This window comes from Punica granatum, chromosome 2 (genome assembly GCF_007655135.1).
Source record: "Punica granatum isolate Tunisia-2019 chromosome 2, ASM765513v2, whole genome shotgun sequence".
Classification (NCBI taxonomy): Eukaryota; Viridiplantae; Streptophyta; class Magnoliopsida; order Myrtales; family Lythraceae; genus Punica; species Punica granatum.
In genome coordinates, this window is record NC_045128.1 from 8101106 (window position 1) to 8124959 (window position 23854).

Below are 23854 nucleotides of genomic sequence, written 5' to 3' on the forward strand. Positions count from 1 at the left end.
GCACTGTCTCCAATTTACTTTTCCAGTTGCGAGTAGTGAAGTTATTATCTATCCCAATGGGAATAATGAACCTTAGATGGCTTATGTACAAGGTAACAATTTTCGTGACATGACTCGGTTGGGGTATACATCTAATGAGGCCGAGAACTATCTTCACCTGATCTTGTAGGTATTCTCAATTATAAGTCCTCACTAGCGTATGCTCATTGTAATGGTTTGTGAATGACTCGGTTGAGGTCCAAATCTTGTGATTTGATTTAAATCACGGATTATTCATTAAAAAAAAAAGATTTGAATCGCTGATTCACCAATAATCATGAACTAGAAAAGGAGTTTGGACATCTATGGGCTAGAACTGTTAAAGCTATTGATCAATTTTAACAAAAGATACAAAATATGGTAAAGGTATTGTTACATAAGTATGAAAAAAAATAATATTTCAAAGATTGATTTACATGTTAAAATCCTCTTTTTTATCTAATTTTTGTATTAGTATTATTCGGAGGGCTGTCTTCCCGAGAAAATGAATTCTATCTATTTTGTTGATATAATACGTCAGAATATTATTTAAAAAGAAAAAATCTAAACCACACAAACACAAACCACTTCCTTAATTTAACCCAGAGGCAATAAATATTTTTGAATTTTTATGCCGTCCACTGTCGTATAAACACTCTCAAGTCATGCTACATGTCTATCTAACTCCTAAGACTAACGGTTTCATTAAATTTTTTTTCATTTTTAATTATAATTTTATAATAATTGCCTTACTTACAAACTTCCTAATTCAATCACAAATCACTAAGGCAACATCCCAGACAATATTCTAAGAATATAACAAGTCTATGCATATTTTCTTCTCTTACCACGTTCATATTTTAATATCACCATTTCTCCATGGATTACGAAGTCGAGGAAAAATTAATTGATGAAATTGATTGTGATGGGGATGAATCTCATGAGTTTGTGAAAAAATTTTAATGTGTATCGTCAATTATCATTTCATATTTAAATATGACGTGACTTACGAGTAATTTTTCCATCGGTTAAAAGTTGTTGTAATGGATTAAAGAGTTCATGAATCTTATGTATTGGTGAAATTTTTAAATGCATATCGTCAATTATCATTTCATACTTCTAGATTCTAAAAAATAATTTTTCATTGAATTATAACACTTTGCATGTATCATTTTATTATTTTTTTTCTTCTTATTTAGCAATATCAATTAAATTAAACTAACAACTACGGATTTAAAAAGTTCAAAAAAATATGCGAAATTGACAATATTAATCAAAAACACAATAAATTTTTTTTTCTGTAATGCATGAATTAAATTTTAAAAAAAATCATTTAAAATAAAGAAAGTACATTAGTTCACTTTCATAGGCACGATCCTTGAAATTTTAATTTTTTTTATGAACATGAAATCCATGGTAGAAAAAGAAGATGAATGTTGTAAGATAAGAAGGTATACATAATCTTTATTATAGTTTTAGAATATTGTATAGGGTGTTGCCTTAGTGAATTGTGGTTGAATTAGGAAGTTAGTATTTGTAAGTAAGCCAATTGTTATAAAATCATAATTAAACATGAAAAAAATCAAGAATTAACACCATTAGTCTTATGAGTTAAATGGAACAGGTGGCGCGATTTGAGAATATGATGGTGAGGGTTTACACCAGCGGTTGACAATATAAATATCAAATATTTTTTCTTCCATGCTTCTTCTTCTTTCTTTAGAACATGTTTTTTCCTTTCTGTTTTAGGTGTTAGCATTATTTGAAAGGCTTTGTAATACCTGTTGCAAGTAGGTCATTCTTTAAATGAAATAACTTTTGTGTTTGTGTAAGTAATAACCTTCCGTGATTGCAGGTTTTCAATTTCCATCAGTAAGTTGGCCACGTGATATCCCATTTGTCACGCAGACTTATTATGTCATAAGTGATATATCTTACGCTTTGCTCCTGCTTTTATGGATTGTGTTTATATATATACACTTAATTGTCCCCAATCATGAATGTAATGTAATGCATGATTGGTACATATTGTTGTAAAAGTTTATTAATGATTAATCAAGTGACATTTCCATAATTATTAATAGGTTGATTCTTTAGTGGGGATTTTTAAATCTTTACAAAACCAATATGAGCATTTAGATCTCCTCCATTTAATATAGACCGTTCATTGTACATAATTTTTTTAAGTATTTACATTCTTTACTTTCCTATTTTCCTTCAAGAAACTTTGAACAATGTTACCGAAATCTACCGACCTGTATACGTTCGTATCAATATGTACCAAAACGTCAAATGTTGGCATTCCATTTCAAAAGATATAAACCGTAATGTCATTGGAAAAGGTGTTCCTAGATTATAACAAGAATGATTTAGAATAAAAAGAGAAGACGAAACTTACTACTTGAAGAATTTCTAAGACACGGGATTCTTTCAACTTCCAGGGAAGATCCTTAGCAACGCCAGCATGAAAACTATCAAAGTGTGCCACCAAGAAGAAGTTTTAATGAGAAAGAATCAACATTGCAAGTTTGGAGTAAAAATTCACCAGTTTCATTTCCTCGAGACTGGTATAACCATTTTGTCTACATCAATAGCATCAAATTGATCCTGCAGATCAACCAGTTCATCTTCGTCAAGAGTGATCGCAAGTGCTTGAGAAGAGTAATATAAAAGTTCACGTGCCTATGGGACATGCCTTTTCCTCCATTCTTATACTAGTCATCCTCTTCTCGGTTCTCTTCTTTGGTAATTCTCTCCGATATATAATATATCTCATATTCTACTGTATATATTTGGTCATCAATTTATCGTACGAACGTAGCTGAATGAATATATATATATATAAATGTTTATATGTATATCTGTTATGCAGGGGAATAAGTGCTATTATTACAAAGGGATGTCTCCAACTTAGGCTTTCCATTACTATGCTGGGCCGAGGCAACTTTAAGCCATGCAAGGACCGCTGCTTAGGCGTGGGATGGGATTATGGCTATTGCAGCCTAGACGGCCAAACGTGCTGCTGTGGTGTGAATTGATAAACTAATTCTTGGCACAAATAAATCATATATGTGTGTTACAAAATCCTCAATCACATTTTATATAATAAGGGAATAGATCATAATTTTTAAGAGGTATTTTTGAAATTTTAAAAACTTATAAAAATTAACAGTTCAGATTAAATTGAATGCAATCTAAGGATTCATATTAATTTTATATGGTGTGAAAAATTCAAAATGTACACAGTAAAATTTGAGTTGTTAATAAATATTAAAATATATTATTCGTCATGATTAATGCAAAGTTATTTTTTCATTTTTAGCATCTCATTTATCTTTTTCTGACACAACATGATGGCTTAGCTATAATTTCTCACCTCCCGAGCTATAAGTGCATCTGAACTATCAGTCACCTGGATGAGATTTGCCATTTTTGTCATTTCTTGCATTGAGGTGGAGAATGCTCACCGGGCCACTTCACGTTGGTCTAGATGGATCTTGTACATACATTCCACATGTTACTATATCATTCACATGCTACTATATTTCCTTTTCCTAGAATTGGAACTAAGCATCCAATTCTGATTCTGATTCTAATTCGAGACCATTCTTTGATATACAACCGTGGTATAAGATCACTCCCCACCCTGATCTGGGGGTTATAACGATTACCATCAACAAGGACCATAAGAATATGCCTTGTAGACAAGGTAAATGTCTTAGGTAGACAACAAATTTAGCAACCTAGGATTTCATCTCACGTATGTTATGATTTTATATTAGAATAATAATAATAATAATATAGTTCATTAAATAATAAAAAATAAATATGGGCGGTTGCCTTCTTGTGAAGGCTAAAACCGCCCTTTCTTTCCTGAGACGGCTGTGCTTTGAATGTTCCGTTCCGCCTCCCTCATTGACATTAACCTTCCGATCGGCAGTTAGTGGGACCCGCCAAAAACCGTTTGCCTTACGTTCACGTGTTTCTAATAAGTGGCAGCGCACCAACGGCAGAAAATTAAAGGGGCCCCACATTATTTAATTTGCTCATCATAAACTTGACTTTATACGTTTCATCCCATGTCATGTGAATGGTTTTCTTTTTAGCCCCTCTGTCACTCCAATGGCAACTCATTGACGTGATAATAAGTAAATGCACATGGATATAAATAAGGGTTAATAAAAAATATATATATATAATTTTTTTTAACTTAAAAATTGTATAAACTTTCGATTTGATAATAATTATAACACAACGCCAAATTTTTTTATTAATCTGGACGGAATCGAAGCAACAAAAGACATCAGAGATTCTAATCGAGAGGTGATGGTCAAGGTCGTGACTCCACCTGTCGAAATTTGAAGAATTTTCAATTTGAGTATTCTCTTGATTCCAGGGGGTGAGGACCTCGATTCCGGCCACCACCTTCCCTATTGGAGTCGCCAACGCTCCCCAATTGGGATCATCATCGCCCTCGTGATCTTGATTCTGTCCAGATTAACAGAAAATTTGACGCCATGCTAAAATCATTATCAAATCAAAAATTTGTACAGATTAAGGAAAAAGTTCGAAATATCCCTCACTTTCCAGTTTCTTGAACAACTATAAAATAGAGTTTGCCACCACGAGGAGAAAGGTTGCCCACTAGAGGTGATATACATATATATGTAGCTATGTATCTATTTGATTAAGACACGAGAGATGATATTGAGTTACGTATCACAATAAAATAACAGCTTGCTGACTCTTCTCCAACCTGTCGTCTGTGTTCACCTCCCAGTTCTTTTGCTATTTCCGAAGTCGAAAATCTTATATCGTTAAATACAATTTAAATAAGATATGGTATCATTCTTTATATCTTGAACTTATGGTTTCCGAAGTCAAGTAATATTTAAACTTAGTATTGCCATTACTAGAGGGCCGATCGACATATACGTAAGTGAAAATTATACAAACAACTTGAGTTTGCCATGTTTATAAAACAAAATGCAGAGGTTTTATTAACCATACTTCCATAATATTTGGCTTCTCTCTTAACTTCGTCAAATTATTTCTTTTTCAGTGTTTATCTAATATTCGAAAGCTCATTAACTTATGACCAATTCAAGGAATAAAATTATTTTAATTACAAATTTTTTATATTTACAAGATTCGAATGCGATATCAAATTTAGGGGCCAAATTACATTTTAATGTTTAATTGGATTTGTGATTATTATTATGTGAGACAATTTTTTTGTGCAATAAAAAAATGGAATATAATAACTAGGAAGAGACAAGCGGCTCTCTTTCAAAGGAAAATAAAACTATAAAATAGAAATAAAAGGCAAGTGGTTCTGGCAATAGTCATATTGACTTATCTTTTGCGGCATCCAACGGTCCCAAGGAGCTTGGAGACCTAAGCCATGCGCGCCCCAATTGCTTGTCCTCTCAGAAATCGGAATCAGTCAGACAACAAAAGTTGAACAAATAGAATTATCGATAGAAAAAAAGAAGAAGCAAATACTGAAAAATCACTTAATTCAAATTTAATGGAACTAACAATTACCAGAAAAATTTCATGGAGTAAACAAGATCACAAACTTTTGGCCAAAAGAAAATACAATATCCCAATTTTCCACTTTGCAACTAACAAAATACATAAAAGAAAATGCAATATACTCATAATTAGTTTTAGGTATTGTTTTGCTTTATAAAAAAACATTTCGTAGGCTTAAATTACACTAGATCCTCATTACTTAAACACCAAAATCAACGAAATAGTTGACGATTTTTATCACAAAAAAATTATAGATTTGATAAAAGAAAACATTGAATTTTTTTTGGTGTTTGGTGAAATTTACCATTTGGTTAAATATATTACCAAATATAAGAAAACAATAGTCAAATCCATACAGTTTTACCATTTTTAATTACTTATTGCACTGATTTGACTTTTATAGATAGATGTGCCCTTCCTCCATCTTCCAAAAGAAGAATTACATGGCATAATCTATTGTGTTTTTTGTGGCCGCAAATATATCATCAGTGTATTGATTAAAATTAATTTCATTCATATAATGACTTCCTCAGTGCACAAAATGTTTCTAAGAATTTCGTGCATATGATGTAGGCATTCGGCAAACTACATCGCACCTTATGATTTGCGTTCATTCATATTACATGGTGGGCATGAAAGAATTATCTTCATTTTTGTTTGGAATTTGTGTTTTAGGGGTTGAGGTGCAATTCTTCCAAAAACAGAGGAAATTGATGAGAAAATGGGTATATATATTTTTTGGTAAGTGAGAAAATGTATGTATCTACTATACATTATATGAAAATTTATCCAGTCTCAGTGCAGAACCGGTCTAATTGAATATAATCGATTGAAAAATGTAACACAATTGCTCTTTGCTCCAGGTCTACTATGTTAATTTTGCAGTTGATTATGTTCAACTGGATCGGCTCCGATCCTATACCGGATAAGCTCCCCTATTATATATGTATGTATGTGTATCCCAAGAACAAAAATAAAACAAAATTCAAAAAAGACAAACTTTTCTTTTTCTATTTTCTGTTTTTCTTTTTTGTGGCGCTTACGTTAAGCTCAGGAAAAACCTTCATCGTTACAAAAGAGAGCCAAAAGATACCGACCGACCCACCTCCGTTGCTTTGCTCTGCTCTCCCCTTTTGCCCATTTCTTCTTCCAGAGCTTCCCTCGCAATAAAAATCATTGCTTTGCAGATAAGCCTGCTCGGGTCGGAAGGAATCTCGACATTTTCTCTGAGCAAGAAAACTCTGTTGTTCCTTAAAGACAGGAAAAGATCCGTTCTTTGGTCCATCTGAATTAGGATTTGGCCTATTCTTGGTGGCCCAGATAGAGCGGAACTCCCTGTTCTAAGGGACAATTCTTGTTTTTGATTCGTGTTTTGGTTGCTGGGTCGGTTTCAGTTTATGCCATGCCGTTTTTTCGTTGATGCAACAGTCAGAAAAGATTCGGCTTGCAGCGGCGTGAATGTTGGGTTCTTGAAGTTTGAATTTTTATTCTTTTGAGCCCTAGTTGGAATTTTTCGGGGCATTGGTTTTGAGGGTTTTGATGCTTCTTGTTGTAGTAGTGATTGGATATGTGTAAATTGATTGCGGTTTGAGGTGGTGCTCTGTGTTTGAGCTGGTTGAATCGTGTTCCGGAGGTAGAGGGAACCGATTCTTGTGCAGAAGTTTGATAATTAATTTGTAGTTTGTCTGATCAATTGGTTTCCGCGTTATAGATACGTGTTTGTTGTCTAGGTGATTGGGTTTGTGTGGAAGCTGTTGAGCTCTTAGAGATTATAGATTCGATTTCTTAATTTGGGGTTTGGTGAATTTTGCCGTTCTGGCGGTTCTGGGGTAATAGGTATTCGAAAAGGAAAAGTCTTGACTGTGCTGGATTGAAGTCATGATGAAGAAGAAGAGCAGTAAGAAGAAAAAACAGCCAGGACGAAGCTTGAGTAATCTGAGTCATGGAAAAACGGGAGAAAGCAGCCCAAAAGCAATTGATGAGGACACGGCTGTGTTCATAGCGTTGTCTCAGGAGCTGAAAGATGAGGGGAACCGACTGTTCCAGAAGAGGGATTACGGAGGGGCTATGTTGAAGTATGAGAAAGCCCTCAAATTGCTCCCGAGGGCTCACATCGATGTTGCCTACCTCCGGAGTAATATGGCCGCTTGCTATATGCAAATGGGCCTGAGCGAGTACCCTCGAGCAATCAATGAATGCAACTTAGCTCTTGAAGTTGCACCCAAGTACTCGAAAGCTCTCATCAAGAGGGCGAGGTGCTACGAGGGCTTGAATCGGCTTGATTTGGCCCTTAGGGACACCAACAATGTCCTGAAGATGGAGCCCAACAATCTAATGGCGTTGGAGATTGCTGAGAGGGTGAAAGCTTCTCTCGAAGAAAGAGGGCTAACCGTGAAAGACGATGCCTCCATTGAGTTGCCCCCTGACTATGTGGAGCCCCCTTCATCAGCTTTTAAGGCCGCAAAGAAATTCAAAGAGAAGACGCAAAAGAAGAAGAACAAGGGGAAGAAGGCATCTCCTCCACAGGGGAGTAACGAGAATCAAGTTTTGAACAGTAACCATGAGGAGAAGACTGAAGAGAAGAAGGCTGAGGATAAGCTTGTGGTGGAGGAGAAAATAATGAATGTGAATGAGGAAGTGTCCAAGAGGAATGTGAAGCTAGTGCTTGGGGAGGATATAAGGTGGGCTCAGTTGCCTATCAACTGCAGCCTCCTTCACTTGAGGGAGGTTATACAGGACAGGTTCCCGAGCTCCCGTGCAGTTCTTATCAAGTACCGGGACCGGGAAGGTGATCTAGTCACAATCACGTCTGATGAGGAGCTCCGGTGGGCAGAGGCATCAGCCGAGTCTCAGGGCTCGGTCAGGCTTTATGTGGTGGAAGTGAGTCCCGAGCAAGACCCGTTCTTTGGAAAAATTTCAGTGAAGGAGGGTGTCGAGAATCATAAGGTTGAAGTAGACAGCAACACGCTATCTGAGAATGGGGATTTGGTTAAACCTAAGGAAGCTGAGAAGCATCCAACTTGCATAGAAGATTGGATAGTCGATTTTGCTCAGCTGTTTAAGAACTATGTGGGGTTAGATTCCGATGAGTACTTGGACCTTCACGAGCTGGGGATGAAGGTATACTCGGAGGCAATGGAAGAGACAGTCACGAGTGAGGAGGCCCAGAGCCTATTTGGAATGGCCGCAGAGAAATTCCAGGAAATGGCTGCTCTTGCTCTGTTCAACTGGGGGAATGTCCACATGTCTAGGGCAAGGAAAGGCATATATTTGAACGAGGACGACTCAGAGGATTCCTCTCTCCTTGAGAGGATTAAGGACACTTATGAGTTCGCCCAGGTGGAGTATAAAAGGGCCAAAACAAGATATGAGGAGGCCCTGAAGATAAAGCCAGACTTCTACGAGGCTCACTTGGCCCTCGGGCAGAACCTGTTTGAGCGGGCAAGGCTCTCCTGGTACTTTGCTATTGGGAACAACGTTGATCTCGAGAACTGGCCATCTTCCACAGAGATTTTAGAGCTCTATAACCAAGCTGAGGATAGTATGGAAAAGGGGATGCAGATGTGGGAAGAAGCAGAAGAGAGAAGGCTAAATGAGATCTCGAGACCGAGCTCCACTAAACTCCAAATAAAGAAGCTGGGGCTGGAAGAGCTATCAGGTGATGTTTCCTCAGAAGAGGCTTTAGCTTCTCAGAGGGCTTCAAGTGTGAGGAAGCAGATCAATCTCCTCTGGGGCACCATGCTTTATGAGCGCTCAATTGTTGAGTTCAAGTTGGCATTGCCTGTTTGGCACGAGTGCTTGGATGTAGCAATCGAGAAGTTTGAGCTGGCTGGAGCTTCGGAGACTGATATTGCTGTTATGGTGAAAAGCCACTGCTCGAATGATAGCACAGTTGAAGGTACATTACAATCATACATTTGCTTTGCTTTTTGAAACGTTAATATAATGATGCAGAGATTGATGAGGGGCTCTTTAGGAGTCTTATCTGCAAGTTATTTCAAGGCCCATCTTTCAAACGTGTTTGCATTAAGTTGGGGAAAGAGTCGATAGTTTTTTGAAACCGAACAGAACAAATTTTCTGGAAAACGAGCTAATTCCCTGTTCCGAATGTATAATACAGGTCTGGGGTTCAGGATTGATGAGATAGTACAGGCATGGAATGAGATGTATGAAGCCAAGAGATGGCAGAGCAGGTTCCCATCATTTAGGCTCGAGCCACTATTCCGGAGGCGGATCCCCCGACTTTATCAGGCCCTTGAAAATGCTCAGCTACAGTGACTCCCCGAATGTGTGAAACAGGATATCGCCCTTCTCGTATCTCATTGCTTTTGGAACGTAAGGTCTTCCGATACCAAGGTATATTTTGCTATTTAGTCTATGATACATTTGCTATCTTTTTCCCTCCTTTTTACGTGGCAAATTTTTTGGCCTTTTTGGCATTGATTCTCAAAGACAAGTAAAACGAATTTCAAAATCCAATTCAGATGCGGAGTTGCTCGATATGCAGTCATTCTTTATCCACCTTTCTCGGTTGCTCTGCAGGTTTTGTTCCCTATTCCTCGTACTTATGAAGTTGATGTCGTTCTTAGTTCCGATTCCCATGCTGCTCCTGCTCTTCGCAAAGGGGATGGCATTTCACTTCTTTTGGTTACATCAGGATGGGCTTGCAGGTTCCGATCAACTAAAAGCGCCTTCTTGCATTCCATGTTTTTTCTTGGAGATGTTACTTATAGTCAGAAGATACGGTATTGCCTTAGTGATTCATTGTTCTTTGGGAAGGTTGTAATAATGTAGAACTAGTAAGGGTTTGTTCTCTCTCTGTTTATGTAAATGATTTTGGGGGCCCGGGGGGTGGGGCAAGGAATGAAAAAAGAATTAGTGTTATTGTCTTGTAGGTCTGTAATCCTCATATAATTCGGTCTCAGTTAGTCTATGCTGTATTGTTAGTCCTACAGTGTCTTTGATATGATGAAAACAGAATAGATACGGGTCGTTATACATTTAATGTTGGATTCTTGTTTAATGTTGGATTCTTGTTTTTTAATTACAGAAAGCAGCAAGTATTGGATCGGTGCAGTCTTTTTTACGGGTGTAAAGGAGTCGAGTCGCGCTCGAATATAGGCAAATTCAACTCGGCTCATTTAAAAAAAATGCTCGAGCTCGTTTGATTGCTACAAGCTTAAAACCAAGATGAGCTCGATTGAGCTTGGCTAGAGATTGAGCTCGGCTAGGTGGCAGCTCGGGTCACAGACTCGCGGAACGGGGGAGAGAGAGAGAGAAAGAGAGGCTATTTCTATTTTATTTTTTCATTTCAAATTTCAATTTCTATAATATTCTAAGAGTTTGAGTTTAAGAAAATAATGAGAAAGTCCAACTCAATCCGTGAATGATGGGCTTGCGGGCGGGCCTAATTCCACTAATAAAAGGAGGTCAAGTAGAAGCTCAGCTAGGCTCGTGAGCTGAACGAATTGAGTACCACCGAGCTTGACTAGGCTCACCCGTAAAAAAAGCTCAGCTCGAGCTCAACAAGGCCGAGTCGAGTTTGAGTTATCATTGAGTCGGTCTTGAGTAACTCATGGGGGCATTTGCGTTTACACCCCTAGTCTTTTTGTACTCAAACATAATTATGCTATATTGAATAGAATAAAATAACTTTTTTTTTTGGCCAAAAATAACATGAAATAGTCGAGGCAAAATATACATTATCAAATCAACAGGAAAAAACACAAGCCCACACATGCAATAAACATGTTATTACATTAGTCTAATAAAGAATACAGGTAGTTTCACTATGAGAATTAAACCCGAAACTTATATTCTATTAGACGAGGGCTAGCCATTCCCTGTGCCCATTATTTCATATCGAAACTTGTAATACAATTTTTGTCAGTCGGACAAAAATCTTTAGAATGATATATTATAAATACAATTGCCAGTATGACTCGTGGGTATCACGACGCTAAAAAGGAAAATGACTGATTATCTTCTTGAACGCTTCCCCGAAATCGCTCCAAGAATCTGTCTGGAAAACTTTAGCGCAGTACCAATCGCAGGCTGCAGGACATTTCTCAGGGGTCGTGACCCTAAGGCTCGGGCAACGTTTCATGCATTTGCCCACGCATGGCGGAGACTTCACTGCTTCGCCTGTCGCAGCAAAAGCCATGAGAACCATCGCGAAGATGAGAACCACGGAGATCGCTTTCATGGTTGCCATTTCTTTCCTCCGCTTCTCGTCTTCTCCCTCTTACTTGTTAATTAAGTCGGTAGGATTTGGGTTCTCTTATATAGAGGGAAATGAGGTAATCTTGTTTTGGATTCTGGTGAGTACAGATAGTCAAGAGTGAGATTTCTTGCGATTAGGAGTAAAATATGGGAAAAAGCGCATAAACGTACGGTTTATGTATATACCTCATAAACTGTTCTTCAACAAAAACTAAGATTTACGGATATTCTTTTCCTCTAAATAATTATTACCCAAAAAAAGTTCTAATAATGGATATCATCAACTAAATATCACTGTTGCATACCGGAAATGGCAAATTGTTATTAGAGCAATCGTAAGACGTACTCATAGGGAAAACCATGACATCAACGTTGCTAATTTGTTATGCCTTCGGATGTAAATGTATATGCAATTGATTACCCATTGTATCGTCGGAAAAGAACACGTAATAGATGAATCCTATAGACAAAACATGCACGAGGAATGGAAAAGCAAAAGGAAGAAAAAGAGAAAAAGATGCAATCACCTGATGCAGTCGACAAAAGTTTGATCCGAAAAGGCACATATTGGAGCCTCTACGTGCGAAATCACACGTAAAAGCTTCAAATTCAGTTTTTTTAAATATATATATATATATATATAGAAGTATGGACACTTCTATCAATATATCTATCATACTCTTAATAATACCAACACTTAAAAATATACTTCAAGAATTTTGTATTTGTGACTACTTTAGATGTGATTCTTGTATATCGAGACTCAAGCCAACTCCGCTTTTGCAGGCAGAAGTATGGAAGAAATCTGCTGTTCATAATGCATTAGTTGCACATCATATGATATATACTCTGAACGTGTACATCTTGTGCCGTTAATATGCAGCAACTAGTTAAAGCTCATAGAAATGGTCATATTGATGGCCCATCAGACAGTACTCATCCTAAGGGTGGTGTTCGAGTCAAGTGCACCATCCGTGGCTAGGCCCTTGCTCATTTATCGAGGAGGTAACCAACTATGATTGGTAAGTCCATCGGCGAAGGAAACCAACGTTCCTCCCCTGTAGAAGACGCGAGACAGTTATTTAACCGTCATGAGGGGGATGTCCTTATAGATACGATGGAGAAGAGGAGAATGAGAGACCCGTTTTTCCTCAAAGCTATCACGATCGAGTTTCACTTCCACCACAAAATTGCCTACCAAGTGCTCGACGGTATTGAGGGGCGAGAATTGAGCCTTTGTATGAGGGAATGTGCGAGTGAAAGGGGAAAACATTGGATGGGTGATAACGCAATTTTTTAATTACAGAAAGCAGCAGGTATTGGAGTCCTTTTTAGGGGTATAAACGAGTTGAGTCAAGCTCGAGGACAAGCAAACTCGACTAGCTCGTTAAAAAAATGCTCGAGCTCGGCTTGTTAGAGCTCGTTTGATTGCTATAGACCTAAAACCAAGATGAGGCCGATTGAGCTCAACTAGAGATTGAGCTCGACTCGGTGCAGCTTGGGGCACAGACTCACGGATCAGGAGAGAGAGAGAGACAATTTTATTTTATTTATTATTTTGTTTTCAAATTTCAATTTCAATAATATTCTAAGACTATGAATTTAAGAAAATAATGAGAAAATCCAACCCAATCCATGAATTATGAGTTTGGGGGCCTAATTCCACTAATAAAAGGAGATATACGAAATTTTATGTAGAAGTTCAGCTAAGCTCTCGAGCTGAACGAGCCAAGTACTACCGAGCTTGACTAGGCTCGCTTGGAAAAAAAGCTTAGCTTGAGCTCAGCTTGAGCTCGACATGGCTGAGTTGAGTTCGAGTTATCACTGAGTCGATCTTGAATAACTCACGAGTGCATTTGCATTTACACCCCTATTCTTTTTGTGCCCCAAATAATTATGCTATATTGAATAAAATGAAATAATTTTTTTGGCCAAAAATAACATGAAATAATTGAAGCAAAATATATATTATCAAATCAATAGGAAAAAACACAAGCCCGCATGTGCAATACACATGTTATAACACTAGGTTAATAATAAGTATGGATAGCTTCATCACGAGAATCAAACTCAAAACCTATATGCTATTAGACAGGGGCTACCCATTGTTTGCACCCATTATTTCATATTGTAACTTGTTATACAATTTTTGTCGGTCGAACAAAAATCTTTAGAATGATATATTATAAATACAATCGCCAGTATGACTCGTAGGTATCACAACACTAAAAAGGAAAATGACTGATTATCTTCTTGAACGCTTCCCCTAAATCGCTCCAAGAATCTGTCCGAAATACTTTAGTGCAGTACCAATCGCAGGCTGCGGGACATTTCTCAGGGGTCGCGACCCTGAGGCTCGGGCAACGTTTCATGCATTTGCCCACGCATGGCAGAGACTTCACTGCTTCACCTGTTGCAACAAAAGCCATGAGAACCATCGCGAAGATGAGAACCACGGAGATCGCTTTCATGGTTGCCATTTCTTTCCTCCGCTTCTCGTCTTCTCCGGCTTACTTGTTAATTAAGTCGGTAGGATTTGGGTTCTCTTATATAGAGGGGAATGAGGTAATCTTGTTTTGGATTCTGGTGAGTACAGATAGTCAAACGTGAGATTTCTTGCGATTAGGAGTAAAATATGGGAAAAAGTGCATAAATGTATGGTTTATGTATAGACCTCATAAACTGTTCTTCAACAAAAACTAAGATTTACGGATATTCTTGTTCTCCAAATAATTATTACCCAAAAAAAATTCTAATAATGGATATCATCAACTAAATATCACTGTTGCATACCGGAAATGGCAAATTGTTATTAGACCAATCGTAAGACGTACTCGTAGGGAAAACCATGACATCAGCGTTGCTAATTGGTTATGCCTTTGGACGTAAATGTATATGCAATTGATTACCCATTGTATCGTCGGAAAAGAACACGTAATAGATGAATCCTATGGACAAAACATGCGCGAGGAATGGAAAAGCAAAAGGAAGAAAAAGAGAAAAAGATGCAATCACCAGATGCAATCAACAAAAGTTTGATCCGAAAAGGCACATATTGGAGCCTCTACGTGCGAAATCACATGTAAGAGCTTCACATTCAGTTTTTTTTAATATATATATATAGAAGTATGGACACTTCTATCAATATATCTATCATACTCTTAATAATACCAACACTTAAAAATATACTTCAAGAATTTTAGTATTTTGTGACTACTTTAGATGTGATTCTTGTATATCGAGACTCAAGCCTACTCGTCTGGTTTCAGCTTTTGCAGGCAGAAGTATGGACTGTTGTTCATAATGCATTAGTTGCACATCATATGATATATACTCTGAACGTGTACATCTTGTGCCGTTAATATGCAGCAACTAGTTAAAGCTCATAGAAATGGTCATATTGATGGCCCATCAGACAGTACTCATCCTAAGGGTGTTGTTCGAGTCAAGTGCACCATCCGTGGCTAGGCCCTTGCTCATTTATCGAGGAGGTAACCAACTATGATTGGTAAGTCCATCGGCGAAGGAAACCAATGTTCCTCTCCTGTAGAAGACACGCGACAGTTAGTTAACTGTCATGAGGGGGATGTCCTTATAGATACGATGGAGGAGAGGAGAATGAGAGACCCGTTTTTCCTCGAAGCTATCACGATCGAGTTTCACTTTCCCCACAAAAATGCCTACCAAGGGCTCGACGGTATTGAGGGGCGAGAATTGAGACTTTGTATGAGGGATGTGCGAGAGAAAGGGGAAAATATTGGATGGGTGATAGCGCAATTTTTTAATTACAGAAAGAAGCAAGTATTGGAGTCCTTTTTAGGGGTATAAACGAGTTGAGTCGAGCTTGAGGACAAGCAAACTCGACTCGGCTCGTTAAAAAAATGCTCGAGCTCGGCTTGTTAGAGCTCGTGTGATTGCTATGGACCTAAAACCAAGATGAGCTCGATTGAGCTTGGCTCGGTGCAGCTCGGGGCACGGACTCGCAGATCAGGAGAGAGAGAGAGAGACAATTTTATTTTATTTATTATTTTGTTTTCAAATTTCAATTTCTATAATATTCTAAGAGTTTAAATTTAACAAAATAATGAGAAAATCCAACCCAATCCATGAATTATGAGTTTGGGGGCTAATTCCACTAATAAAAGGAGGTATACGAAATTTTATGTAGAAGTTCGGCTAAGCTCTCGAGCCGAACGAACCGACTACCACCGAGCTCGATTAGGCTCGCTTGGAAAAAAAGCTTTGCTTAACTCAGCTTGAGCTCGACATGGCCAAGTCGAGTTCGAGTTATCATTGAGTCGATCTTGAATAACTCACGAGTGCGTTTGCGTTTACACCCTATTGTATTTGTACCCTAATATAATTATGCTCTACTGAATAAAATGAAATAATTTTTTTTGCCAAAAATAACAAGCCCGCACGTGCAATACACATGTTATTACACTAGTTTAATAAAGAGTACGGATAGTTTCATCATGAGAATCAAAGTCGAAACCTATATGCTATTAGACGAGGGGTAGCCATTGTCTGCATCCATTATTTCATATTGAAACTTGTAATACAATTTTTGTCGGTCGGACAAAAATCTTTAGAATGATATATTATAAATACAATCGCCAGTATGACTCGTGGATATCACGATGCTAAAAAGGAAAATGACTGATTATCTTCTTGAATGCTTCCCCGAAATCGCTCCAAGAATTTGTCTGGATTACTTCCGCGCAGTACCAATCGCAGGCTGCAGGACATTTCTCAGCGGTCGCGACCCTGAGGCTCGGGCAACGTTTCATGCATTTGCCCACGCATGGCAGAGACTTCAATGCTTCGCTTGTCGCAACAAAAGCAATGAGAACCATCGCGAAGATGAGAACCACGGAGATCACTTTCATGGTTGCCATTTCTTTCCTTCACTTCTCGTCTTCTCCGGCTTACTTGTTAATTAAGTCGGTAGGATTTGGGTTCTCTTATATAGAGGGGAATGAGGTAATCTTGTTTAGGATTCTGTTGAGTACAGATAGTCAAGCGTGAGATTTCTTGCGATTAGGAGTAAAATATGGGAAAAAGCGCATAAATGTATGGTTTATGTCTATACCTCATAAACTGGTCTTCAACAAAACTAAGTTTTACGGATATTCTTGTTCTCTAAATAATTATTACCCAAAAAAAAGTTCTAATAATGGATATCATCAACTAAATATCACTGTTGCATGCCACAAATGACAAGTTGTTATTAGAACAATCGTAAGACGTACTCGTAGGGAAAACCATGACATCAACGTTGCTAATTTGTTATGCCTTCGGACGTAAATGTATATGCAGTTGATTACCCATTGTATCGTCGGAAAAGAACACGTAATAGATGAATCCTATGGACAAAACATGCACGAGGGATGGAAAAGCAAAAGGAAGAAAAAGAGAAAAAGATGCAATCACCTGATGCAATCAACAAAAGTTTGATCCGAAAAGGCACATATTAGAGCCTCTACGTGCGAAATCACATGTAAGAGCTTCACATTCAGTTTTTTTAATATATATATATATATATATAGAAGTATGGACACTTCTATCAATATATCTATCATACTCTTAATAATACAAACACTTAAAATATACTTCAAGAATTTTAGTATTTTCCAACTAAAAAAGATATTTTTTGGGTGAAATAGAAATGAATTTTACAAAGAACAAAATGTTACTTTATTAACGTTATTTTGTAGAGGCCATAAGTTTACTGAGGGGAAATTGCAAAAAAAAAAAAAAACTTTACACTTTGTCCTATCCATGGCAAGAACTATCATATTTCTTTTGCATGGAAAAACACTAACTTTAGATTTGATATCACGTTTGGCACGACATCAATTTTTCCGCTAATTAGTTTAACAGGTTAGCAGGCGTGGCACTTGATGGTGTCACGTTTCATTTGAATATATTGGGGGCAAGCTCGATCTTACGCGCCCGAGTTGATGAAGAACTTGATTCTGCTGCAACGTTCTAGTTAATACTTGAAACTGAAAGTGAATGTCACGCTTGCATTATATGGAGGCAACACCCTATACGTAGGCTTTATCTTCTGTGAAGTTTACATAAGTATACCATAACCGACATGTTACGTACTTTGGATTTGATTGTTAATTCTTTTCATAGACTAATTTTGTACCCGCACATCAGCTTGGTCCTAATCAAGAGACGGTGAATGCCTTCTTTTTTCGAGCCAAAAAAAAAAGAATGCATTTTTTTTCTTTAATTTAGGTTCTCGACGGCTTCAACCAGCATTGTTAACATCCAAAGTGGGAGTTGATCGGCTCTCGGCGCATGCACGGCTAAATGAAATTTTGCAATTTCCAAATATATGCAGATCGAGCTCGCCGAGGGAATCCTGCCAGCGCTCAGCTGATTGGTGTTAGCCCAAGGCGGATAGGTATCCACTTGGACCGCCAGCACTATTTGGCTCTCCCCTACTATGGTTTTGGTCACGCTGGTTTCTTTCCATTTTGGGGTCGACGAGGGAGTCCTGGGTGAATTTCACCGCCTGGTGCCTTCTCAAGCTATGTTCTATCTAAAAAACAACGGTTTCATCAGACGACCTCAATAAAAGCTCCAAACAAAACCAAATCAACATGTTTATATTTATAAAAAAAACCGCAATAGAGACGACCTCAATAAAAGCTCCAAACAAAACCAAATCAACATGTTTATATATTATCAGAAAACCGCAATAGAAAAGGCGGGTTTCCTGAAAACCGAGTATCAGTACAAAAGACTAGGGAGATCATGCTTCCATATGACAATTCCTTTTCCCCAGAGAGTGAGCTATTTCCAAAATTTGCATGTCATTTGCATATCTAGTCTACTAACAAAACATTCTCTTTTGGTCTATTATTGTCTTTTTTAACATGCCAAACAGATGATAAAAGGAATCATACTAATGAACAAGTTTGCTCGGTATTTATGTAGGTTCATAACAAATATTCAGGTTCATCGTCCCAAAACTACCTGACAATGGCCGAAAATATTAGGTCCACTCCCTTGAAACATCACATTTTCGGAAAAGAGCTATAGAAAATGCTTACATTAGCCCAATGTTCGAGGAATGTTTACCGTCTTTGAGTCCCAATTCACTGTCTGGCCCTTGCGAGAAAATGCCAATGACATGCTAATGAGGAAAACCCAACCAAACACATACATTACGAGGAAATACGGTCATAAAGCCCGATATCGGTTCTATATATACACCTCAAAGCCCTCTTCCTCCCACTGGAAAATTCTCTCTCATTGTATTCTTAATATAATCAACCTGCCATGGTGATTAAAACCATAACCTTGGCCCTGATAGTACCATTGACGTCGGTGACTTTTCCGGCACCAACCCAACTCAAAACCCACTCCGGTGCTTCTCTTGGAGAGGGATGTACTGGATTGTGTCTCGGAGATCAACAGGACGACCTCCACCAGGCAATTCAGCAATCTCACTCCTCCTTGCTGTAAGGCCATCGGTGGGCTCGGTGACTGTTGCTGGCCCATTCTGTTCCCTTCCAGCCCCAACTACCTTGCCATGGTCAAGGCCCTCTGCTCCTACTAATAAACTGCAGAGTCCTCCGCCTCCTATTGAAGTCGTAGCAACCGCACGCAGGACCTCCCTGGGAAGCCCGGGTCTGCCACCTCAGTCAACGGCAGGAGCTGGACTTCCTGGAACAGTCCAACGAGGAGGGCAGGATTAACTAGTTACTGTTATCTTTATGCACCGGCACTGATAATATAGTCGGCATTTGCTTTGTCATCCGATAACAATAAAACGAGTTGTCCAAGCTCTAGTAATATATCCTCATCAACTGCCTTCACCACCCTAGAAATTCAAGGTTTCATTATCTTCCTTTTATGGACTTTCACCATTTAGTTCGATTTTTAGTATATGGGTCAATGAGAAAATCTCACATGATCCATCTTTTTTATAGTACGTGCTGGGTAGAACCAGTTAAATGATTTCCTAATACAAATTAAAGACCAATTATCATCGTGTTAATAACAATTATTTAATAACTCCTGAGTTCGAAAAACCATTTACCTCCCACTGTAATATATCACATTAAATTCAGATTAATAAAACATTTGCATCAACTATTAGCATAACTCGTCTTCTCTAAATTCGCCTCCTCAACTTTGACAACATCGTTCAAATCCACCAGTGAAACTTCCCGGCCCTTGCACTTCGTAGTCATGAACATGGAAATGAAATCTCGAAATCTATATTTCCTGCTATTCATCACCACGTTCTTGATGGCGATACTGACACCGCCTCCGATAGCCCATTTGTCCCTGGAGCCAGCGGGACCGGGGGAGGACCCGTTGCCACCAAAACCGCCCTCCCCACCATCGGCAAAACCGCCATCACCTCCTATGAACGTTCCAAGGTTTCCGCCTCCTTTGAATTTCCCATGGTTCCGCCATTGACAGGGAAGGAGTGCTGGTTGAGCCTGCTGGGGATCAACGGCTGTTTGGGGCAGATTTACGGTTTCGTGTACTTCCACGGGAGCGTGAGCCAAATCAGAAAAGAGTGTTGCCAGGCCTTCGTAGTTGTCTCTGAGGATTGCTGGACCACGATTTTCCCTTCCCAGCCATCCTTCTTTGGTCCATTGGTTACGGATAAATGCAAAGCAATAAGGAAGCCTTGATTTTTTTTTTCTTCTCATTTTCATGCTATTTTCCTTTTCTTTCTTTTTTTTTCCCCAACCCTTTGTTCTACTTAGGTATGTGTCTGGTCTTAGGTTTAAACGTCGGAGGGAATAAGTTTCGATAAGAATGTTTTTCTATGATGAAGATGGAACAAAAATATAATATGCTATCTTAGTAAGACACCTCACTATCATCAACGTGAGTTTGTTCAAGTGGTTCGGCGTTTGTTCCGCTTAAACAAAGTCTCGGATTTAAATCCTTGTAAATGCAGAAAATCCACGCTAGAAAACTTTATCGCTTAGTGGACTGACCTTACTCAACTGGATTAGTACAATTCTAATTGGGCTTCCGAATACCGAGATTTACATCGAAAAAATAAGACAACTCACTATCAATCTATATATATACATATTCATATAAGTTGCATTCCCTAATAAATAGGGATATAACTGTAAATATTTGTACAATTAACACATAATATAATTTGAAGAATGAACAAATAATAGACAATGCATATGATGATTTAATTCCGGATCCATATGGACAGATAACATGAACAAAATGCATCAATATATTTATAGACAGTATACATATATATGACTTGGTATCTATATATATATCACTTATTAATTAATTTAATTGTTAAATAATATAAAGAGGTTTTGTATTTTGTTGTTTCTTGGTATCCCATTTATTTATGCATAGCATATTGAAAAATTTCCGGAATTGTGTGCAAATAAGCTTGGAAATAATGAGGTGATCGAATTTTTTCCATTTTTTCACTCCCATATATCTTTTTTGATCCTTTTCATTTGCCATGCCTTTTTGTTTCAATTCAGAAAGTCATCTATCTTGAGGAAGGAGAGTTATGCCACAAAGAATGACAACCATGTTCTGTTGGAACAACTTACTTTGGATAAGGATGACTACAAAATCAAACCTCGAGTTTGTAGAATGTGGGATGTTTTCAATTTCGGAAAAAATAATGAATTTCTTGGTGCGGATATGGTTGTCCTTGATGAGAAGGTATGGAATTTTTCATGTTCGTTAATCAATTCTTTTTTATTCATCTGTTATTTGTTATATATTTATCATTTCATTTTTCTTTTCCATAAAGTAAAATTTGACCAGAATTTTAATACCCAAAATATATTGTGGAAAAAAAGCAAGTAATGTCGCAGTTTCAAATATAAGATAATGCATATCTTAAATAATTGTTTTAGAAAACAAACATCTGGAGATGATACCTACTCAAAAGTATAATTATTTTCTCTACGAAAATGACCATAATCATAAATTATAATATAATTCTAGTCAGCTCAATTTTTTAATAGCTCACACAATAAAAAAATATTGTCTTAATAAAATCTACATCTCGCATGAAAAAAATTCTTCAAACCAATTAATAATACAATAGAGAGAAGACAACTATCTAAATGCTCAATAAATTGGTAGTGCCAACTCATAACAATTGAGGAGATCGCAATAGCATAGAATTACAACTAAACCTTAATGTGGTGGAATGACCATGGATAATTTAATGAAAATAAAGGAAAACTCGATGAATGTAAAAAAATAACAACCAATGAAAATGTTAGTATTCTAGCTCCAATCAATAAAATTATCCATGTTATAATGAATATTGTTATTAACCTCATAGAAAATGAAGAAAAAACTTATCTTCAGGTCGGTTTGAGTAGAAAAAATCTACCTTCAACGTCTGATTCTTAATGCTAGATGACCAATATATATATATATATACACATAATTATTTCCTTAATAATTATTTTAAAAAATTCCCATATATTAAAATATTGGACTATAATTACAGTTAGTAGTATTCCGATACAATGGACTACATTTCACTACGTATCTTGGATGCCCTTATTAGACTATATTCCACTTATATGCTCCTATTGAAAATATATTCCGTTGCATACTCTACTTTCCCTAATTGTGGATATAATTTATATATATTCCTCTATATAGATTAAATAAGAGAATATTACGAATATACAATTTTCCCTAATAAATATTTTTTGATAAAAGGCTATTAAAAAATTCTTACTATATAAATGATGGCGTGGCATCACGAGAGAGTTTCATTTTTTTTTTATTTTGATGATGCGGCTGTGTGATAATTATGCCCGCACTTTGTTTTAATATATATAGATATATATGAATTAATTATAAATTCTTGAGATTCTTGGATATAGCTATGATATGTTATTTATACTCTATAAAAAAATTGTTCTTTATGAAATTTAACTAAGAATAGTTAAAATTTCAATCAAGTAAGTACAATTAATATATATATATATATATATACATGAAACCAAAGCATAAACCAAATTCTCACAGCGTCACATCATTAAAAATAAAAAATGGAGTTCTCTCACGTTACCACGTCGTTAATTTACATTAAGAAAATTATTATATTCTTAAGGAAGGAAATAACTTATACTAAGGAAATCTTTATATTCTTGTTAAGGAAATTTAATTACTTAATTATGTGGTAAATATATAAATTTTATATATAAGGCACAAAGAAATACATATAAGAGGTTAAAATATGGTATAAGACATACATAATATATACAATGGAACAAAGTATGCAATAGAATATATAGATTATATATAAATTTCTAAATATTTAGATTATAATAGAATATACAAGGATATTGCAATAATTTACATTGCTATATATATATAATATAATATACAAGATATAGTCACCGCAACAAAATATATATAGATGGCATATATATATAGTAGTCTACTCTAGTATCGGTTAAAGGAAAACAATATTCTATATATAATTCCAAATCTCTTTTTTACTTTCTTCTCCAAATTGTTCTTTTTCATGGTTGAATTTTGGTTCATAGATAGAATTTTTTAATGCAAGTTTCAAACTATTTGCTTTGATATAATCTTCTACAAAATTTTCTTTTTCTTGATTGAATTTTGATTTATTGAATGAACTTTATTCGATATTGATTGTTTCGATATTGATCGTTTTGACATGATTTATATTCGAGTTACATTATAGACGTTGCTTTTGTAATAGTAAGACCTCTCGGATTTATATACCTTGAATATTTCTTTTTTATTCTTATATCATAATTTAATAGAAATATTTTCTCCATAAACTTTCAGTAGTTTTATTTATTTATTCTTATTCTTTGGTTGAATTTTAATTTGTAGAATGAATTTTTTAAACTAATTTCTTTTTCAAAATAATTTTTTCGATATTGATTGTTTTAATAAAATATTTATTCCAGTTTTAATTAACGACACGAATAAGTTTTGATATTTCAAAATTTCTATTGTTAAATTTCTTATTAATCGTCTGTACGATGCACGTGTTTTCATTTAGTTTTATTTGTAATAAAAGTCCCGTGCAATG

The 23854-nt window shown here is 36.6% G+C and overlaps 1 protein-coding gene across 1 annotated transcript; it reads left to right on the forward strand.

Moving 5' to 3' along the window:
* The first annotated feature begins 6609 nt into the window (after positions 1–6609).
* LOC116196082 (protein PHOX1-like) lies at positions 6610–10600 on the forward strand. The gene is made up of 3 exons (XM_031525613.1): positions 6610–9454; positions 9677–9912; positions 10099–10600. The coding sequence occupies exons 1-2, from the start codon at positions 7435–7437 to the stop codon at positions 9832–9834; spliced, it is 2178 nt and encodes a 725-aa protein (XP_031381473.1). The 5' UTR covers positions 6610–7434; the 3' UTR covers positions 9835–9912; positions 10099–10600.
* Positions 10601–23854: the final 13254 nt, after the last annotated feature.

What these genes read in the sequence shown, in the direction of transcription:
- LOC116196082 (XM_031525613.1), top strand. Translation starts at nt 7,435, where the DNA reads ATGATGAAGAAGAAGAGCAGTAAGAAGAAAAAACAGCCAGGACGAAGC. An exon ending in GAATGATAGCACAGTTGAAG is followed by an intron (nt 9,455 to 9,676) that starts GTACATTACAAT and finishes TGTATAATACAG; the next exon opens with GTCTGGGGTTCAGGATTGAT.